This window comes from Staurois parvus, unplaced genomic scaffold, assembly GCF_062004578.1.
Source record: "Staurois parvus isolate SC_StPar_1 unplaced genomic scaffold, SC_StPar_1.0 ptg001432l, whole genome shotgun sequence".
Taxonomy (NCBI): Eukaryota; Metazoa; Chordata; class Amphibia; order Anura; family Ranidae; genus Staurois; species Staurois parvus.
The window spans coordinates 242,229-263,904 of NW_028319228.1; the positions used below are offsets into that span (position 1 = coordinate 242,229).

A 21,676-nucleotide genomic window follows, 5' to 3' on the forward strand; every position below is an offset into this window, starting at 1 on the left:
ATGACCATGTATTTATGCATATCCAACAGATTCCCTTAGTCAGGCAGATATCTATCCCTTCCTCGCCCTGGTCAGATCATGATCCCCTGGTTCTACTCATTGCCCTATCAAGGTCAGCATGATCCCCTTTCGACAGGCGCATTAACAAATCCTTATTGAGTACTTGAGTCACCTGCCAACAAATAGAATCTTTCATACGTACATATTTTACAGAGAACTTGGGAGAACTGTTTCTTTGGCAGTGCCCCTATGGGGGGCGCATAAAGCCACCTTATACAGTTGGCTGCAGCTCAGATGTAGGAGCGTCGTCTTTCGGACCTCCACTCTTTACTAGCCTCTGCAGATGCTCATTGGAAGTCATCCATCCACGGCCCATAAATGAACACGGGACGCTCTGGCTGCTGAGTTAGACCTGCTTGCTTCTTCGGAGGCTGAACGGGCCTTGCGTTGGACCAAACATAGATTTTATACCTGTGCTAATAAGCCGGGTCCGATGCTGGCTAGGAAACTCGAATCTGTGGGGAAACCCCACAAACCAGTCCGGTTACGAATCCCTGCGGAGGGTTGCACTTCCACTCCCCAGCAGATCGTATCATGCTTTGCAGACTTCCTTTTACACCTATACGTCAAACCAGATCCCTTCCCTGTGACTCAAGCAGAAGCATTCTTTCAAGATCAAAGACTTCCTGGATTGTCCGAAGCAGCCCAGGTAGCCCTCAACGCCGGTGTGACCATATCGGAAGAACTTCAAGCTATCAAATCTCTGCGGTCCATCGTGACCCCGGGCCCTGATGGCTTTTCAGGCCTCTATTATAAGCAATTTGTGACCCTGTTTTCACCCTTTTTGGCTGGTTACTTAAATGAGTTACGACAGGGTTCTCCGCCCTCTCCAGACACGCTCAGAGCTCATATCTCATATCTCAATGATTCCTAAGACGATGGGTGATGTGCAGTAACCACAAGCTTTCCGGCCCATTTCTCTTCTTAATGAAGATCTGAAGATTATGGCAAGATTCTCAGTCTTTGTATCAATAAATATTTGCATAGTTTGGTCCATAGGGATCAAGTCGGTTTCATCCCTGGGACACAAGCGGGTGATAACGTTCGTAAAGTGGTCCACCTTATACATCTTTTACAGCGGAAAATCACAGGATTCTTACTGTCCCTACATATATATAAAGCTTTTGATTCCCTATCCTGGGAATAACTGTGGTTCGTGCGGTCCCCTTGGGGCTTTGGGGATTCTATTCTTTCTTGGATTAAGGCCTTCTATTCTTCCCCCTTCGGCTTCAGTTAAATATGCGGGGTACTTTTCAGACCCCTTTTCTATTTGGCGGGGGACGAGACAGGGATGCCCACTGTCCCCGGAGCTCTTTATCCTTGGGGCTTGAGCCGCTGGCTTAAGTGCTCCGGGCTGATTGTAACGTATTGGCTGTTCCTTACGCGGGACAGGAATAAAAATTGAACCTTTTTGCGGATGATGCCCTCTTGACTCTCACTAATCCCTTGATGACGCTCCCGAATTTGCAACAGGTCCTTGCGCGTTTTTCCCTGATTTCAGGTCTCCGTATTAATTTGGATAAGACTGTCGCTCTCAATATTACCATGGCCTCAGATTTGGTTTCGTGCTTGCAGTTTCACCTCCTTTACAAATGGGCTTCCTCTTCCCTTGAATACCTGGCAATCCGCCTGACCCCTAGCAGTGGCTCTTTGCCGCAAATTATTATCCCTTGCTTCATTTTGTGTCCTCTCTTATGCGGTCTTGGCAATTGTTGCACCTGTCCTGGATAGAACGGATCAACTCGGTGCAAAACCATCCTGCCTAAATTGTTATATTATTTTCGCACCCTCCCAGTGTGGGTTCCCCCTCATTTTCCCAGACTGATTCAGGCGAGGATTATGTGATTCATCTGGGCCAACAGACGCCCCAGAGTTTCTAGAAATATGCATTTTATCCATAGACTCCAGGGAGGTCATGGGGTGCCTAATGTAGCATTACCAGGTGAGCCAGATTGCCCCACTGTCTATGTTGCACGCTTCCTCTTATGTTCCTCTTTGGGTTCTTTTGGAACTGCCTAACTGTACCCCCATCGCGACATTGATGCTTTTATGGCTTTCCCCTGCCTTACGCCCACTGAGTCTGATTTTGCTCCATGGCTTATGAGTGTGGGATTCGGTAGGTTATTCCAGTGCCTTGATGTCTCCCTTTCTGCCTTTGCTCCCAATTACTAATAATCCTCTCTTTCCGCCGGGTTTTGATCAACCAGGGGCGTTCTCCTGGTGGGTGGTCAATGGTTTTTCACAAGTGCGACACTTTTTGACTTCTCGGTCCTTCCCCACTTGGAGCTCTCTTTGGGAGTCACGGGATGTTCCTCAGGCTGACTTTTTTCATTATCTTCAATTGTGGCACTGGCTGACCTCATTGCGGGGCAATTCCGCTTTCCCGTATCAGAAATTTGCCTTTGAACAGCTTTGCCAACAGCGTCCGGGAGCTCCGGGCCTTGTTTCTCTACTTTAGGCATCCCTGCATAGGCACTCAGTGCGTACCTCTCTATCATATGTTGCCCAGTGGGAGTGTGACTTGGGGGCGGTCGTGGATTTGGAGGACTGGAACAGGGCCTGGTCATTTATAGCTAAATGTTCGTTCAATACAGCCACGCTGGAGGCGGCATACAAAGTACTATTTTGTTGGTATTTGGTCCTGGCTCGAATAGCCCAGGCAAACCCTGCTTATAGTGATCGCTGCTTTCAAGTTGTGGCCACTGTGGAGATGTGTTGCATATATAATGGTCATGCCCGAGACTGATTGGTTTTTGGTCTCGTGTATTTGGCCTTCTTTACACATTGTTCCATCTTTCCATACGCTGGGAGGCTCGGTATGCTTTGCTTCATTGTTCCATACCGGGCCTGTTGGCCCATCAGCAGAAATTGGCTTCCTTCTTTGTTTTTGTCAGCCACTAGAACAATTGCTCAGGCCTGGAAAAGCAAGTCTGTCCCTTTTTCAGGGGGTGCAGGACCGTATGACCTCTCTGATGCTCAATGAACAGATGTCGTGTATCTGTAATGATTCCCAACAGAAATTCTTGAAAATATGGGAGTCGCGGTTGACATATGCTTTTCCCACTCCCCACTGGCTAGCCTGGGTTCATGATGCTGTATGGTATTGGCGGTCCCAGATTAGAGTCTTGTTTTCTTTACTCCTTTTTCCTTTCTTTTCTGTTTGAAACTGTGAGGCGGTAGATGTTTGCCTTTGACTGGTATCTTGTTGGTGTTATATCACTGTTTTTGTATTTTATGTGTCGTTAATGGCTCCCCTACTTTGTTGGTGTTACAGCACAGTTCTCTTTATTTTTTATGTGCCATTGAAAGGCCCTGCGCGGGTGTGAATTTTGCTCTAATTTTCCTTTGTTAAATTATTTAAAAAGTTAATAAAAATCATTGAAATTCAAATAATGACATTTTCATTTTATTTTCACAGGAAATCAATGCCCATTGCCCCCAACAAATGAACAGGGTCCAGGTGGGTCCAGCTAAGAAATACCACCTGTGAATTTTCCACACTAGGGAGATATAGAAAAGACCAGAATGCCAAGACAGTGGCATTGTCCAAGACCTAAACCAGATACCACATCAGATAATTAGTACAGTGACAACTGGATCAGCTAGAGCTCTAAGATGCTAATTGTATTCTGGGACTCCTCTGTAAGACTGACATCCATTGTCAGGGCCTTTCAAGTGAAAAAAACTTACCTGAGTGTAACAGGTCTACCTAAAAGGGAAGCAGATGATCACCTCCTGTCACTACAAACTGCAAGGTGTAGGGAACTGTCTGCTTTTTGTGAAGCAGCAGAAAGGAACACAGAGGACAGCAATACCTCTTCAAAAGAAAGAGTGAAATAATAGGCTGGGAAAGCTCTGTTCTAAGCTGGAGCAAATGTCAGTATTTGTCCCCCACTTCCAGGGGCAGATCCACTGGGGCTAGGGGTAGAGGGTCAGTCATAAAAGGATGGTCTTGTAGTAGATGATTCCTGCAAGGGGTAAACAAATTTTACATATAATGTAGCAGTGGACAAACCAAAAGGGAGGTGCAATTGTAGATAATGGGTTTAAAAACAACCTTCCCCCATAACTGCCTCAGTGTATTCCCTAAAGGATTTTCTAAAGATGGGCTCACCTTCAAAGGGAATGAGCAAAATGGACCATTTTCAAGTCTCAGTTGACCAAGCTGAGTCACAAAATACTATGCATGTGCACATTGCCTGTGCAGCAGATAGGATGCCAGTTGCTGGGCTGGACCTGCCACCAGAGTAAAGGTGGACTTCAAAAAAGTCAATGTTTGCAGTCAAATTTGAGAAAGCCCCACCATATGTTTGTTTTGCATTCCCAGTCACACAGCATATTATATATATATATATATATATAAAACACATACAGTATCTCACAGGAGTAGTGAGTACACCCCTCATGGTTTTGTAAATATTTTATTCTATCTTTTCATGTGACAACACTGAAGACAATGTAAAGTAGTGAGTGTACAGCTTGTATAACAGTGTAAAGTTGCTGTCCCCTCAAAATAACGCAACACACAGCCATTAATGTCTAAACTTCTGGAAACAAAAGTGAGTACACTGCTAAGTGAAAATGTCCAAATTGGGCCCAATATTCCATCCCCGTTGTCATGTGACTGGTTAGTGTTACAAAGTCTTAGGTGTGCATGGGGAGCAGGTGTGTTAAATTTGGTGTTATTGCTCTCACTCTCTCATACTGGCCACTGGAAGTTCAACATGGCACCTCATGGCAAAGAACTGAGAAAAGAATTGCTGCTCTACATAAAGATGGCCTAGGCTATAAGATTGCCATGACCCTGAAACTGAGCTGCAGCATGGTGGCCAAGACCATACAGTGGTTTAACAGGACAGGTTCCACTCAGAACAGGCCTTGCCATAGTCGACCAAAGTTGAGTGCACGTACTCAGCGTCATATCCAGAGGTTGTCTTAGGGACACTGCATCAAATTGGTCTGCATGGCTGTGTTCCCAGAAGGAACAGCTCATGTGCAGATTTTTTATTGGTAAAACGATTGGCCGATTTGCCCATCATTGCCGGGAAAATCATCCCATCGTCAAAATGGGCCACAAATTTTGCAACATGACCGATTAAAAAAAATGTGCAAAACCTCCGAAACATGGCCGACCAATTAACCCACTAACGGTGTGAAAATCGGCTGATTTTTTTTTTTTTTTGGCCAATTTTCGACCAGTCTATGGCTGGCATAAGCTGAAATTTTTTAATATTTTGAGCTATGCTCTGTGAATGCAAACAAGTAACAAATATAAAAAGTAGGTGTTATCCCAAAGTAGCATCATAAGTGGAAAGACACCCTCAATAGAAACAGATTTATTGTTTAGTGCAAAAATGGCTGGGTCCACAGTGGGGGAGCAGTCCCTTTCTAGCTGAATTCATCTTCTATAGGGTACACAGCAGCATGAGGTGTGAGTTGGGCCACTGATTATAGAGCCCAATCAGCTTGATCATGAATAGGTAAGAGCTTTCTAGAAAATGGAGGAGGCTGAGCAGAGCTACACTACATCCAGGAAGTATTCACAGCGCTTAACGTTTGCCACATTTTGTTATGTTACAGCCTTATTCCAAAATGGATTAAATTAATTTTTTTCCTCAACATTCTACAAACAATACCCCATAATGACAACGTGAAAAAAAGTTTGTTTTGAAATCTGCAATTTATTAAAAATAAAAAACACTTAAGTATTCACAGCCTTTGCCATGACACTCAAAATTGAGCTCTGGCGCATCCTGTTCCCACTGGTCATCCTTGAGATATTTCCACTTGATTGGAGTCCACCTGTGGAAAATTCAGTTAATTGGACATGATCAGGAAAGGCATAAACCTGTCTATATAAGGTCCCACAGTTAACAGTGCATGTCATAGCACAAACCAAGCCATTAAGACCAAGGAACTGTTTGTAGACCTCCGAGACAGGATTGTATGAAGGCACAGACCTGGGGAAGGGTACAGAACAATTTCTGCAACACTGAAGGTCCCAATGAGCACAGTGGCCTCCATCATCCGTAAATGGAAGAAGTTTGGAACCACCAGGAATCTTTCTAGAGCGGGCCACCTGGCCAAAATGAGCAATCGAGGGAGAAGGGCCTTAGCCAGCGAGGAAACCAAGAACCCGATTGTCACTCTAAAAGAGCTGTAGCATTTCTCTGTGGAGAGAGAACCTTCCAGAACAACTATCTTTGCCAAAAGGCACCTGAGGGACTCAGATCATGAGAAACAAAACTCTCTGGTCTGATGAAACAAAGATTGAACTCTTTGGCCTGAATGCCAAGCGTCACATCTGGAGGAAACCAGGCACCGCTCACCACCTGGCCAATATCACGGTGGTGGTATCATGGTGTGGGGATGTTTTTCAGCAGCAGGAACTGGGAGACTAGTCAGGATCAAAGGAAAGATGAATGCAGCAATGTACAGACATCCTTGATGAAAACCTGTTCCAGAGCGCGCTGGACCTTGAAGACTGGGGCAATGGTTCATCCTTCGATAGGACGACCCTAAGCACACATAACAAAGGAGTAGCTACAGGCCAACTCTGTATATGTCCTGGGAGTGGGCCAGCCAGAGTCCAGACTTGAATCCTCTGGAGAGATCTGAAAATGGCAGTGCACCGAAGCTCCCCATCCAACCTTATGGAGCTTGAGAGGTACTGCAAAGAATGGGAGAATTTGCTAAAAACTAGGTGTGCCAAGCGTGTAGTATCATACTCAAAATGACTTGAGACTGTAGTTGGTGCTTCAATAAAGTATTGAGCAAAGGCTGCAAATACTTCTGTACATGTATTTTTTTTCTCGTTTATTTTTAATAAATTGCAAAGATTTCAAACCAAACATCTTTCACATTGTCATGATGGGATATTGTTTGCAGAATGTTGAGGAAAAAAATTAATTTAATCCACTTTGGAATAAGGCTATAACAAAATGTGGCAAAATTTAAGCGCTGTGAATACTTTCTGAATGCACTGTAGGTGTATCTAGTCAGAGACTAGTATGCACTGTCTCAATCAGTAAGTTTTTAGCCAACACATGGTGAGGTGATTAACAAAATGGTGAAAATTTTTCAGTAGACTCTGCTAAAACATTCAGGTCTTCTGCAAATGTAACAGTGCTAGGCATTTCAGGATGGAACCCAGATATAATTAGAGGTAATATTTACAGCTTTAGCACCCACCATTTCCAGAAAAGGCAATGGCCTCCGCAATAAATCAGATGGCAGAAAAATCAGCTTTAGTCAGACAGGCTACAGCTGTGAGGAAGCCCAAATCAAGGGTATGGAGCAGTCAGAAGACAACCTTGATCCAGAAAACTGCTGTCAGCCCGAGGCCCTTGGGAGTTTAGTCAGGGTCTGCAGAATTCCTGCTATGTGCTTCCACCACTGAACTGCCATTGCTAAGTGTGGGTCTTCCTCTGTGGGGTACATAGGAACTGGGGGGGGGGGGGTCAACCTCATGTAAGAAGGAATCAATTATCCAGATGCAAACTGAGTCCCTGTGTCTGCATCAGTTGAGACAGCAATCAGCTTGGTCAGCAGTAGATGGTAGCCAGAAGTTGCCAGTTGGGAGCCTTACTGGCACTTTGTCCAGGAATTTCTGGTAGTAACGTGAAAGACAAAGCTGCCAAATTTATAAAGGTATATGCTATAACAATGTTACCTACAAGGGAAACTTGTATATTACCCCATAACCTGTGTCTTCAAAACTGCTTGTATGTAGTGCTATAGTGTTTTGTAGAATAAAAGGCCATAATGTAATTGGTACCATAAATCCAACTAATGACTTAAGATATGTATAGGTAGGAACCATTGAAGCTTCAGGAAAACCTTACCTTGTCCAGGTTTCTCTAACCATTATGGGCATACCCCCAAATGAGTCTTCAGGGTCTGGGTGCCATAGCAATGAACCATTGCCCTGGACCTGAGTAGCACCCTGCCACTAACGCACTATAGACAAGAGTTAGCACTGAATACAGGATCCAGTGCCTGAAGGCCACTCTCAAGTACAGCTCCTAAGATGTACATCAATGATAATCAATCCAGAAACTGCAAATGAGCCATAAGGCAACAAGACCGATCCTGACAGGTACCGGTTGAAAAACAAAAAAATCTCAAAATGAAGTGGTTCATCACCCAAGGTCACTAGGTAAAAACTGGAGCCACATTGAGTCAGTCCTAACACAGCTTTGCTCACTATCCCATCACCTGAAGGTAGTGGCATACACTCTCTGGCCACTTTATTAGGTACACCTTGCTAGTGCCAAGAAAATATCCCCCACACCATTAGCCTGAACCATTTGATACAAGGCAGGATGGATCCATGCTTTCATGTTTACACCAAATTCTCACAGCAGTCTGCACCTTCTCCTTTGACATCAACACAGAATTTTTGTCCATATCACTACCCCCACTGGATATTTTTTTTTTTTTTGGCCCATTCTCTTTAAACCCTAGGAGATGGTTGTGCATGAAAATCCCAGATCAGTTTCTGAAATACTCAGACCAGCCTGTATGGCACCAACAACCATGCCATGTTCAACTCCTGAAATCCCCTTGTTATCTTGTTTTGCTGCCCAAATATCAGTTTCTGCTTGGCTGATTAGCAATTTGTGTTACCATGCATTTACTAACGTGGCCAGTGAGTAACTCATGGTCTAAGAAACACTGTGTCCTGTAATGTAGATTAGTCTTAACTGCAAAACCTCCATTCTTTTAGGACACTATCAAGCCATGCCAATAGTGGGAGTTGAGAGTATGCCTGTGCTGATGTGCATTTTTGTTTGCCATTACTGTAGACGGCAGTACAACATGAAGTTGATAAGACTACCTCACATTTCCTGTTTTCAGGACTCCTGTCTTTACAAAAAATTTGCTGCACACTAGTATATGGTTCCTTTGGAGCCTTCTAAACAGTTTTGATTTCAACACATCTTTAAATCAATGCTAAATTGAAACTTATAAAGCTTTTCTGATGCCACTAAGCCCTGGTTCGCACCTGTGCAACCTATAATGCAGCTTGACAGTTCAAAGTCTCACCCCATTTGTGGCAATGGAACTATTTAAATTGGTGTGAAGCAAGTAGTGACCCTGAAAGGTTTCTGCAGGACTGGCATTAACATGTTAAATGTAATTGCACAGAATGTCAGCAAGCTGCAATTAAATTGCACTGAATAGTTGGCTTCAAAGTCACACTGAGTAGCACAGCATCAAAGCCACACTGCTGTGAACCAGTGCTAAAGCTTATCTGTCTGAATTTTTATTAACTTACTCCCCCCCCCGTAACCTCCATTCTGGTCTGTGTGTGTCCCCTACACTCAAGGGGAGACAAAGCAGTCTCCTGCTAGGCTCCAAAACCCTGGAATTCACTTCCAAAGATTAGTCATGTTCCTTAAACTGATGAAAATCTAATCTAACAAACAGTCTTCACCTAATTGTCTGTTTTTTGTATTCTGTCAATTGTTTGCGCTTTGTAAAGTGCTTAGAGAAGCTACCTTTAAAATAAAAGGCACTAAATAAAGTGACATTTACTAAAAAGGTATTCCTCAGTTTAGGTTACAAAGTTGTCCTCCCCCTACTGTTTATTAAAGAGCTCATTGTAAATAATTCTTTCAACTTTGGTGCAGGCATGTGATCACTAAGCTGAAGCTTGCCAAGGGGGTTGAAAACCCAGATTTGTAATGTCAACTTACCCCCTTTCAAATTGGCAGCAGTCCCATCTGCTCACTGACACAGGAGCCAGGGTGTAGAGATCACAACTATTTTTTGCATACCTGTAAAATACTTTTCTTGGGAGCACAGTACAGGATACAGATCTTCAAATCATAACAGATTCATTTATATGCTGAAGATGCCCATGTCCTCTACTGTACAATAAAGAAAGGTATTTAAACACTATTAGAAACCTTATGCAGCATTTCATTTCCTTTAGCTGCGAGACAAAATTGCTAAAATGTTCAAGTGGTTCTGGGCAGGAATCAACCATTCTGAAGTAGGAAAGAAAAAAAAAAATCCTTGGTGTGCATTTTTTTTTTTTTTTTAAATAGTTTGAGAATTTTTTTTTTTAAAAAAAAACACAAGAAAAAAAAAACCCCACCTCCCTTGAAAATGTACATTTAATGCTGACAAAAATACCTTTACTGCAAGTTAATATAGGGATGAAGATGCCACATGACCAAAACAATTAAAAGAGCACTTCTGTTTTCAGCAACCTGCCCTATGAGTTATTCTGCCTTTTCTTCAATCACTTAACCACTAACAAGTTTGCATATTCACATTTAAGTGGACACTAGACATCACTTTCCAGAAAGCTTAAAACCACCCCATGACTTCACACTCAGAATTTCTCACAGCACCCATACTTGCAGCTTTTAGCAACTATGCCCATGAATTGTTACTGACTGCTACTGGCAGAAAAAAGGAAAAAAAAAAAACAACCCTTGAAACCCCAAGTGTCCCATTTTTATTTGAAACCTGAAAAGATGGGGAGGGGCACAGTAAGATTGATGCAAGTGCTACAACTTTTTATTTGCTTTTAACCTGAACCTGGAAAATTAGTTTGAGAATTCACAAGTATACTAAAATCATTCCTTAATTACCTATTGAAGACCTACAGCACTGGCTAATATCTTCATACTGGACAGAATGCAAGAGACAACTGCTAGTTTAAATTTCAATTCTGTTGTTTAGTCAGATAAACAAATGTTTCACTGCGCACTTGGCTACATCTAAAGGAATAAAAAATCCTTTAAACTTTTAATATTGATAAAAACTGAGAGCACAGCTGGTCATATCTCAATACACTAACACAAGTGACCATTTTCAGTTACAACATACCAATGTAAAAGTGATAAAAACAGCAATGTGTACAGTCGGCACATTGTTACAGTGAACACAAAATCCCCAATTGCAACAGACATTTCAGGAGGGGAAAACCCACAAAACACAAGATTCTAAAATTAAGAAAAAAAAAGTTGTTGGAATATACAAAAAAATTTAACTTTAGTTGCTCCTTAAAAAAAAAAAATCAATAGATATCCCATCAATCAAGATCTGCACAGGACAGCTTAAGCTGAGCTTCATTCTCCATGTCATAACTAAACTTGGAACATAACAAAAAAAATATAATTATCTTTAACATAAAGCAGTTATATTCATTCAGCTCTACTAATTCTGTACAATTCTCTTGGAGTTGGGGTATTCTCCGCAGATTGTGGATTCTTAGCGCTTCTGGTTAATATTAAATGCATCCAGAGATCCAGATCTTGGTTTGTAATCCATAAGCAACGAAAAGAGGAGGAAAGCATTCCATGTTTTTCATTGTAGCTGCTCTAAACAAAATATTTTGGAATCCACTTAAGCCTGAAAAAGAAATTCATATTTTGTTCTGGATATACACAAAAATCAAAACAAAGCACAAAGGCTTAGCCCAATTAGGAATAACAGATTACATTGTTTACTAAGTTGTGTAAGGTAACCAAAATGCAGTTGCCTCCCGGGGGAAGAACCTAGAAAGACAACCCTCCAAGATGTAACCTTGTGAAACTGTTCCTGCATATTCCAGGGTCACTAAAGAAGCTGCCTAAAATAAGGTTGTTCCCAAAGTCCTCTACTAAAAAGGCTACGCTGTTAACTGTAACATTACTTTAAATGTGTGAAAAGAAAGTCTTGCATATCTAACCATTCTCTGTGACAATACAGGCATTCCATGCTCAAAAAAGAAAGAGGTAACCAGGCAGTGATGAAGTTAAGCATACGTTGCACTTGACAAACCTTACATGGAAGGCTATTTAGCTTTTCAAATCTAAAAATGGGGGGAAAACATTCAAGTCTCATCGCACCGTTATGTACGTTTTAGTGCCCGATTAATTGACACAGCATGTACAATTGTGTAGTTGTAGAATAAACCTTATATTACTCTAAATAGACTGAGAATAGGCAAACCGATTCAAATGTTTGGAGGATGGGGGAGTAAAAAAGAAAAAAGTTAGAGAATCGAAAATCCCATCTAGATTTGAAAATTATAGTTCAGAAACAGACAAATAACCTCATTAAAAAAAAACAGTTTTATTGTGAGAATAGAAATTACTGTAAAACAACCAGACTCAAGTGCAAAGAGCTAAATTTCAGCACTGCTCTGTGATCACTTCTTCTGCTGAAGCATTGTCTGTACTAGAGCCATATTTTAACCCTGTAAAAGAAAGAAAACATGTTCAGCACTGGAGAATCTATGGAAACAGTGCAGGGAAAAAAGGGGGTGGATCTTTTAGTAAGTGAAGCTATTTCAGGCTACAAGTCTACAAATTCTTATCTATAGATAAAATGTGAAGGCAAGTAGGAAAAAAACAAACCCACAGTTCACTAAATTTATTTCAAAACAAAAAAAAAATAAAATTTTTTTTTACAAAAACAAGTTACTTCCACCAACACTGGGGTGGGATACTGATAACTGGTAGGTCTCTTTAACATACAAAATCAGATAAAGCATCCATCAGTTAAAAACAAATCTCCAAAACACCAAAAGTTAGATCATGAAAACGGCTTTTAAAGATGCCCCACTTAATACTGGATTGTTCCAGCTACAATACTATATATATAAAAAAAATATATATAAACTGCTTTTGTTTCAGTTCTAGGCCATAACATATCAAACGCCAGTCTGTCTATGCCTCAATTGTATTACACCTATGAAGCAGAGGAATGTTGACTATAATTTTTTTTTTTTTTAATCAGAAGCGCAGATAAAGAAAAAAAAAAAAAAAAAAAAAGGGATGTAGGATTCCTTCATTCTTCACTAGTCTTAGAAAAACTTGCCAGAATACTGCTTCACACTATAAAAAAAGAGAATCTTACATTAGAACCCTTGAGCATGTGCCTCTCAATGTTTAGAAGTCAAAACCCATAAGCATAATCTTCAGAATACTGCTTCACACTATAAAAAAAAGAAAACCTTGCATTAGAACCTGTAAGTGCATTTTCTTAAACAAAAAAAAAAAAAAAAAAAAAAAAAAAAAAAAAGGGAGAGAAAGACCAAAAATAAAATATATAATGCAGTTAACAGGTATGGTTATTATGAGGAGTTAGTAATATTTACAGGAAAAAAAATTAAAGAAAAAATATATACACACGCTAAAACATGCTATTATATATAAAGCAGAAAACAAGTGGTTAGTAAATAGGAGAAAGCTGTGAAACGCTGCATCATGACATCAAATCAAAACCCATTGTAACATGTCCTGTAGAGGCATGGTCTGTGCCATATGGCAGACCGTGATTTGTTGTCATTGCCGTTATCTAAAAACAACAAAATCACTAGTCTTCCACACAGAACTAAACCAACTTCCACTGATCTCTTCTAGATTTAAAATTAATCTACAGGAACATTCATAAAATCTTGATTTAACAAATCTTTTGCAGTCGTTTCACGACAGAAAGTAGAGCTGTTAATTTTGTGAAGCAAAATTAGTCTGACAACATTATAAAATTAGTATATACCAGAGAAGGAAAATCTAAAAAAAAAGGGAAAAAAGTTAAGGCAGTAAAAAAAAACAAAAAAACAAAAAAAACGACTACATAGAGATATTGTTAAGTGTAACATTTTAAAAATGTATATATACACACAATCAACATGCTAGTACTTGCCTGTTCTGAAGCAAGTATTGGGCATTCTGTATCTGGTCTTGGGTGCCTATGATGGTAATGATACGATCATCCGATCCTTCCAATGGCTCATCAATTTTGATTGATGCTCCGGATTCATGGCGAATCTGTTTAATTCTTTGCCCTCCTTTTCCAATAATTGAGCCTGCCAACTAAAGCCCAGAAGGAAAACTGTGAACCACAAGTAATTAACTGAATAAGCACGGAGTATATTTTAACATGAAAAGCACACTTACATCTTTTGGAATTGTTACTTGTGTGGTTATGACAGGTCCACCTATATCACCGTATGATCCACGACCTGTGTGTGAAAAAGAATTATTTACACTACATAGTGTACATATTTCATATATACAGTACCAGTAGAAAGGACTGCACACCCCACCCCACCCCCCAGATTTAGAATATCAACTCTGAAGACAAAAAAAAAAAAAAAAAAATAGTAAGGATTACTCACCATATCCTGAGCCACCCTGCAGTTTGAGATAAATGGGGAAAGAGGGAAAAAAAAAAATTGTAAGTTTTACCCCAGATTACAGACAGTATGCTAAAAAGGTCTTTGCACCCACCACATACAATTTGTTTTTTTTTTGTTTGTTTTTTTTTTTTTTAACTGAAAGCTTCAATAGTTCTGAATACCTCTGAATGTTTGTTAAATGAATTCCTTATTAACAGACTGTAGAAGGGGTTGACAATGGGGCACATGTCAACATTTTAGCCCTATGAGATATCAAACTATTGCACATACCACATAAATTCAATAAATCTGTACTTTACACACAGGTAAAATGCTACAATTCTGCTACACTACTAACAAAGATGAAAAAAGTCAAAATGCTAAATTGCAAGGTTTGAATAGAGAAAAACTGCCCTGTACTCTAAAGCATTCCATATACAATAGTACTGCAAGTGATTTCACATTCTTAACAGAACGTAGAAAAGGGGTAAAAAAAAAAAGTAAAAAAAAAAACACCTTACCATTCCATCATAATGATCAGGTCTCCCTCTACGGTCCCTAAAAAAAAAAAACCCACACACTTATAAGACAATGGCTAAAACCACAAGCAAATATGCAGTTTGCTCTAGACCCCCCCCAAGAAAGAAGAAAAACAAAACCACACACACTCAACAGTACTTACCCTCCTCTTGGTGGTGGGGGTGGAGGAAGAGGAAGATTACGTGCTCTGCTGCCACCTCTGCCACCACGACCTGGAGGAGGTGGGAGGGGTCCTCGTCTTGGGCTCATATCATCATAGTCTCTTCTTGACTGAGGCATGGGGCGGCCACCAGGACCAGGAGGCATTCGATCAAAGCCACCTCTTGCATGCATAGGAAAACCCATGGGTCGGCCTCGTCTGTCATCAAACATCATTGTAAAACCACCATAATCGTAAGTCTCATCATAGAAGTTAGGATCATATGGCTGAGCCCGGCCTTTAATAGGTGACTGTAGATGCAAAACCATTATAAGTACATACGAAATACATAGAAAGGTATAAAAGCAACTTTGCAATTTAAACTTGCCTCAGATATAAGATCAAGGATGACTTTAATGCATTCAACCACTCTATCAGGCTTTCCTCCAATAAGCACAACACGATCTGTAGAATGAGGGCAACACTCCTGGAAAAGCTTAATTGTAGTCTGTGTATTCTGTAAAATGTAATATAGATGGTTTACAAACTAACTAAAGTGAACTGTGCATGTGTTAACTGACATTTACTACGTGGAGATGTCATAAAACTAGTTCATATACACACACTACTACAAAATGACTAAGGAAATCTATGTAAAACGATCAAGTTTTCAAATATGGGGAAAAAAAAAACCTACCTCTCTAAGTTCCTTGATCTTTGCACCTTTAACACCAATGATGCCTCCTGCCAAAGACTGGTGGATCAAGAGCCTCAACTCACAATCAAAATCATTTCCCTTGTAATGCTGGTACTACAAAGAATACATTCATAAAAATTGGCACTTATTTTTAATACAAAAAAAAAAAAATCCACACAACATAACCCAGTAAAAAAAAAAAAGGAAAGAAAGTACCTCTTCTAATGTAGGAATGATTTTCTTCAATATTTCTCCAATTGTTTCAATGTCTGCACTTATACTCAGTATACTACGCAACATGACAGAAAAGGGACAAGAATAATAATAATAAAGAAAAAAAAAGTTAACACCCCCAGCAAGAATAAAAATAAGAATAGTATCACAATCAAACCGCTTTTCTTTAAAGAACGTACACATGCATGTGTTTTTCTTTATATTTTTCTTCTAATTTCAATGCAACTGGGTAGCAAAATATTTAGATGCTGGTAAGGCAAGGGGACTCTGGAAGGACTTAAGATTAAGCGGGCAAAAAGGAGGCACAGAACTGGAAACAAGTGAACGATCATATTCCCCGTCACCACTATTTTAGGAAACCCTTACTATTTAAAATGAGACTTGCGGATTTCAGGGAAAAGTTGAAAAATGCAATTGGTGGACATTATATGGATGAAACCACTTAAAACTTGAAATACTAATGGGCTTTGAAGAGAATAAACACAAAAAGCAACATAAAAAGTGAAGTGAAGAGTGATTAAGAGTTAGCACTTCATTAGAAAAGAAAAATGAAACAGGCAATGCTGAAGGAGTCAGGTGGGCCACGAAGACAGAAACCACTTAAACTTAGAAAACAGCTACATGTATAATGTGAAAAATAAACAATTTTGAAGCTAAGCTTGTTCCCCTTTTTCTATCGAAATTAGTGGATCCAAAGACCATAACTTACGTAGAAGATCAGTGAGGGAAGGAGACAGGAAAAAAAAAAAATTCAATGGGAAAAAGAAGACAGAAAATAAAACACTATGTAGGGGAAAACTAATCATATTAAAAGGCAGGTTATAATACATTTCTCTTTCTAATCAGGCAGTGAGGCATAAACTGTTGGGACATACCGCTCGGGGCCACTGCTGTCTGGGACTGAAACACTGGCATTGTACTGCATTGGTCATTGGCGATCGTGGATGTTGGCATTGGGCATGGGCATTCAATCAGAAGATGTCAGGAAAAGTGCCCGTTGGGCAACGAGCACATTTTTGGGCATAGCCAACCAGGGTTTTCACATGGGCGTTCAGGGGTAGATGGGCCGTCATGATGGGCAACGCAGGGGCAAGACGATCCAGTACATGGGCAACGGAGATATGTGGCCAAAAAAAACAAGGAGAGGGAAAAGGGGGGAAAAGCAATACATTTTAATTTAATACAAACTAGAGTCAGTTCTCAATTAAACTTTATGGTACTAAGGCATACTGTAATACAATAAATGAACTTATCTACTGTGACAGCACTTTAAAAAGGCATTTAACATCTACAGTAGGTGCATCATATGTCGTCTAACTATAGCAGGCTGGCTCGTGAGTGTAGACACATTGCCTCAATCTTTAGAGGGGTTGTGAATTCTCCAAAAAGGAAAATACCTAGCACATTACCAACGTAAATAAGATGGTTTATGTGAAACATTACACTTGAAACATGCAAGCTGAAAACAATCAGTGTAAGAAAACAACAAGTCCTCAGGGCTTTTGAAAATTTTGCTTTGCAGCTGCATAGTAACAATGTAGAAAGATTAGTCACGTGTCTAACCACAAGAGTCGACCTACTGAACGGTTAAAATTAAAAGCTAAAACCTAATGTATGCCAAGTATATAAATACTATTTAACATGACAAATATATAAGTCATTAAAAATATATAGTCATTGAAAACATACAAGTTCTGGAACACAAGCTGCCTAAATCTAGGATTATGATGCTAAAAGCTACTATATTTTAAAGAAATAATAAAGTGTTCCTATGGTGAACCTTGTCTGCAAATTGTTAAAACTATAAAACATTGAACAAATCACCAAGGTATGTTAAAAACACTCACGTCTGTCCGAAGTGCTTTTATGTTTTTGCCTCCTTTACCAATAACAGCCCCTGCATTCTGAAAGAGAAACATTTGTTTATTATGCAAGTCAATGAAAACAAATTACATCCAATAAACTACCTCCTATAATCACAGTTGTGTTCCTGCAACTGCAAACATTTCTTTGCATTTATAAATAGCAAACATACTTTGCTTTGCAGCAGGATACGTAGTTCAACCATCATATCCGTATTTCTAGATCTCTTGAAAGCCTGTTCCTCTTCCATGTCTTCAGCTGGACGTTTACCTGGAAAAAAAAAAAAATGTTCTGAATACTACACATTAAATAATGCACAAGTCGCAGTATATAAATTAAAATAAACTATAGCAAAATATTGTATAATTCTGCAATACAAAGCACCACACATCAAAATCACAAAAAAAAAAAAACATGGATGAATATAGGTCTTACCGTTGGTCTCTGTGTTAGTGAATTCAACCTCTTCCTGCTCTGTCTCCATCTTCCTTCAATGAACTTTTAAAGTGGTGGCAGCAATCTATAAGTTGCAATTCAAAAGAGATCATGGTTGATATCTTTCTGACACACATGCTGTACACACACTATGAAGCAAACTAACTTCCTCGACAAGGTTATAATACAACAATACGGTGGGTGGGACTTCTAGATGACATTACGAGCTTGCCAACCTATGAAAATCTACCTGCATCAAACTCACTAATCTGCAAGTCTGATTAAGGGTTCAGGGTCCAATCATTCAAACCTGTATATAACTTGAAATGCAAAAACCCCCACCACCCTATGGTGATATATTCAGAATGGCTGCTTTATGTCCTTTGGATACATAAAAAAAAAAAGCTGATAAATGTGTAACATTTTACTCCCATTATGTTCGCAGACAACAAATATCTGCCTCGACAAATTCCATGGGGACTGAATTGAGGCAAGTTACCCACATGTTTATAAATGTTACAGTATATTTCTAAATATAATTTGAAGGAAAGAAGTTACTTGGTGGTGTGGACAAATATCTTAATACAGAACAAATATCCAGTTGAACATAATCAACTACTAGCTATACACTACAAACTGAATGAATGAGAACCTTCACAGATAGCTTATACTTCTGTGGAAAACTCTTAACAAACAACTGCTTTCTGCACACCAAGGCTACCCTGTGCGGGTGACTGCTGCTGCAGGGCTGCACTTGTTCAGGCAGCCGCACAGTGCAATGTAGGCAAGCTGCCCACACTGGAAACCACTCTGTACTTGCAGTTCCTGTTCAGGCTGCGATTCCAAAAACAGTGCAGGGACCATTTCCCTGTGTTTCAGGTGGCACGGTAGCCCAATCAGATGAATGGATTGCCATGCCTTCACAAACCATGTCTCGCAGAGCTGCACATATCTGAACCAAGGCTCGGGCTAGGTTCACACACACACAAGTGGCTCTGTGCCTCCTGAAACACTGGGAAATACAGTTTTAGAAATCTTTGCACAGCGAGTGCAGTGTGGTTTCCAGTACGTACCAATAGGATTAATAGTACCCGTACACATCCAGTGTGGATTTATGCGCAGGTGGCTGTGGCAATAGGTGTGGACCCACTGCAGGAACCCCCCGCAAAGACACGAACCAGATGCAACCCAGTGCAGTTTTTTCCCGCATAAAAACAAACAGTAGGTTGTATGGGATCCAATGGCCTAGTTCACACCAGTACTGTCAATTTTAGTGCAACAGGGAAAAAAAAAATAAATATGCAGCATTTTTTTCTGCACTGAACTGTACTGATACGCAGCAAAAACTCATCACTAATGCAGCAGAACACACGTCTCTATTTTAAAGAAAAAAAAAATTAAACGCATCAAAAACAGGCATGCAGAAACACCCGAACTGCGTTTCTAGCGTCAACTAATCCTAAGGTCTGGTTCGCCACCAGATGCAGAATAAAAATGCGCTGGACTGTATCAAAAATGTTTTATATGTATTCCAATGGACCTAGTTCACACTGGTACAGCCAACAAAAGCAGAACCTGCTGCTTTGTTCTGTGCGGAATACATCGGGAATGCAGAAAAGCGTGTAAATGCACTAAAAACGCACTGCAACACACTGTCCTGAGATTTTTCATGTGCCAAAATACAAGAAAGAGAAAGCACCAATTCACACATGTAGTCCATTGGTGCAGTCAGTTCCAGGGAAAAAAAAAAAAAAAGTAAAGATCAGGTTCACACCAATGCGGTGCGGGAAACGCTGTTTCCCCCACACCGCATTGGAAACGCATTCACGCGATCTGGTGCGGGTGTCAAATGATAAATTAATGGCACCCTAAAACAGATCGCAAAACACAACTGCATGGGTGAGTACACCCATGCAGTGTGATTCAGGTGCAGATTTAAGGAACAAAAAGGTACAAATGTGACTTGCGCTAAAGTGCATGAGTCAAATCGCACCGAACATTTGCCTGTAATTCACAGTAAAGTGGTGCGATTCCTGTGCAAATGACATGCAGTGACCAGCACCACAGTGTGCACCCAGGCAAAACATGCTGCATTTTTTTCTGCACTGGATTCTACTCAGACATGGTGAAATGCAGCAAAAACACACAGAACCGCATAAAACCCACGCTGGACCTGTAAAAAATTAAAAAAATAAAAAGTATCCTGAAACTCATCAAAAACAAAAAGCACACTGGAATGCATCAAAATCACACATGCATAAACATTTCCGGAAAGGATCTGGAGTGCATTTTTGTGGTGTGAACCAGGCCTAAAAACACATGCAAAATGCATCCAGAACACATGATTATGTGAACCAGCCCTGATCGCTGATCTTAGTTGTAGATTTGTACAAATAAAAGCAGAGTTCGTTTCTTATAAGGTGCCGGGGGCGCATGCCATTACCCAAGTATTAGGCACATGTACACACCGAACTTACGGAAGAAAACGCGACTCCGTCGTGCGGCTGGGAAGAAGCCGGGCGCTGTGGATAGACGTGGGGGGAGGGGAACGTGGCCGCACACAATAGGATGTAGAGAAGCAGGCTGCGCAGGTTTGTAGTCACGATTCCCCGAGCCTCCTTTGTCTGGGCTCTACAAGCTCCAGGACACCGGCTACACAGGCCCCGCCCCTCTGCCGCAAGCTTCCGCCACCAGCCATTTTGTGACTGCGAGAGAGAAGACGGATAGACAGCATGGCGGCGGCTAGGCGCACACCAAGCCCGCGAAACATCCGGCTCGGCTAGAATAGCGCCCCTCCCGTCGTACACAGCGCACCCACACACACCAGCCCCCTGTATAATGAAACCCGGCCCTGTCCCTGACCACACCATACCCCTCCTGCCATATTAGCCGCGTCATGGTCTGGTAATACGAGCCGCTCCGAATTATCGAATATATTGCTCTAGTGACCGAAAAAAGGGTCCCTGGGATGTGAGGTCGCCATAACTCACTCTATTTCCGCGTTACCTCACAGCAGGCTCTCTCAGAGAAGCCCGCCACAGACAAAAGCCTAGTGACCAGAGAAGCCCAGAAGCAGTGACGCACAATAAAATACCCCAAAATCTAAACATGTGCCTCTATACTAAGCAGAGAGCCTCTAACTGTCCTTACCGGGCACTAAGAGCCGCCAAGGCGCCCTTTACTCACCTCGCTACTCCGCCGCTCCCGAGCTCACTCCACCAGCGCGGCCGAAGCACAAGATGAAACCACACAAGGGCGCAACCTATAGAGCTAATAAGCGCCCGGCTCCCCTTGCAAGTCTTGATTGGTTTGGCAAAACAGCAACGTGGCCAATTGGCCGAGCGGAAAGCCAATCAACAGTAACCACGCCTACCCAGTCGATGGGGAGCCGTGTGGCTCAAGCTAGGTTGAATGAAAAGCCTAGCGAGGTGGAGGAAATGAAAAGATTTTACGTAACGCCGCTTCCAGATTCCTGATAAAAGAATATGGAAGGCCAGGGGGGAGGGGAACAGCCTTTATGTGGGAATTGGAAACAGGCGTGAGGCGAAGTGCGAATTGTTAGTAAAGGGGAACGTGTACGTGG

The 21,676-nt window shown here is 41.0% G+C and overlaps 1 protein-coding gene across 1 annotated transcript; it reads right to left on the reverse strand.

Annotated features, from left to right (window-relative positions):
• Positions 1-12,119: 12,119 nt before the first annotated feature.
• On the reverse strand, positions 12,120-21,418 carry HNRNPK (heterogeneous nuclear ribonucleoprotein K). The gene is made up of 15 exons (XM_089662104.1): positions 21,280-21,418; positions 18,094-18,178; positions 17,831-17,928; positions 17,643-17,699; positions 16,671-16,714; positions 15,778-15,850; positions 15,562-15,675; positions 15,253-15,381; positions 14,868-15,175; positions 14,707-14,743; positions 14,186-14,201; positions 13,965-14,029; positions 13,711-13,880; positions 12,922-13,000; positions 12,120-12,259 (listed from the first exon to the last, which is right to left on the reverse strand). Exons 2-14 carry the CDS (start codon positions 18,140-18,142, stop codon positions 12,961-12,963), a joined length of 1,200 nt encoding a protein of 399 aa, XP_089518230.1. The 5' UTR covers positions 18,143-18,178; positions 21,280-21,418; the 3' UTR covers positions 12,120-12,259; positions 12,922-12,960.
• Between the last annotated feature and the right edge of the window lie 258 nt (positions 21,419-21,676).

Excerpts from the sequence above, each read along its gene's own strand:
- HNRNPK (XM_089662104.1), bottom strand. The coding sequence starts at position 18,142 with ATGGAGACAGAGCAGGAAGAGGTTGAATTCACTAACACAGAGACCAAC. Across the intron at positions 17,929-18,093 it reads CACTAACACAGAGACCAACG|GTAAACGTCCAGCTGAAGAC; the intron begins GTAAGACCTATA and ends TTTTTTTTCCAG. Across the intron at positions 15,176-15,252 it reads TCCTTGATCTTATATCTGAG|TCACCTATTAAAGGCCGGGC; the intron begins GCAAGTTTAAAT and ends TTGCATCTACAG.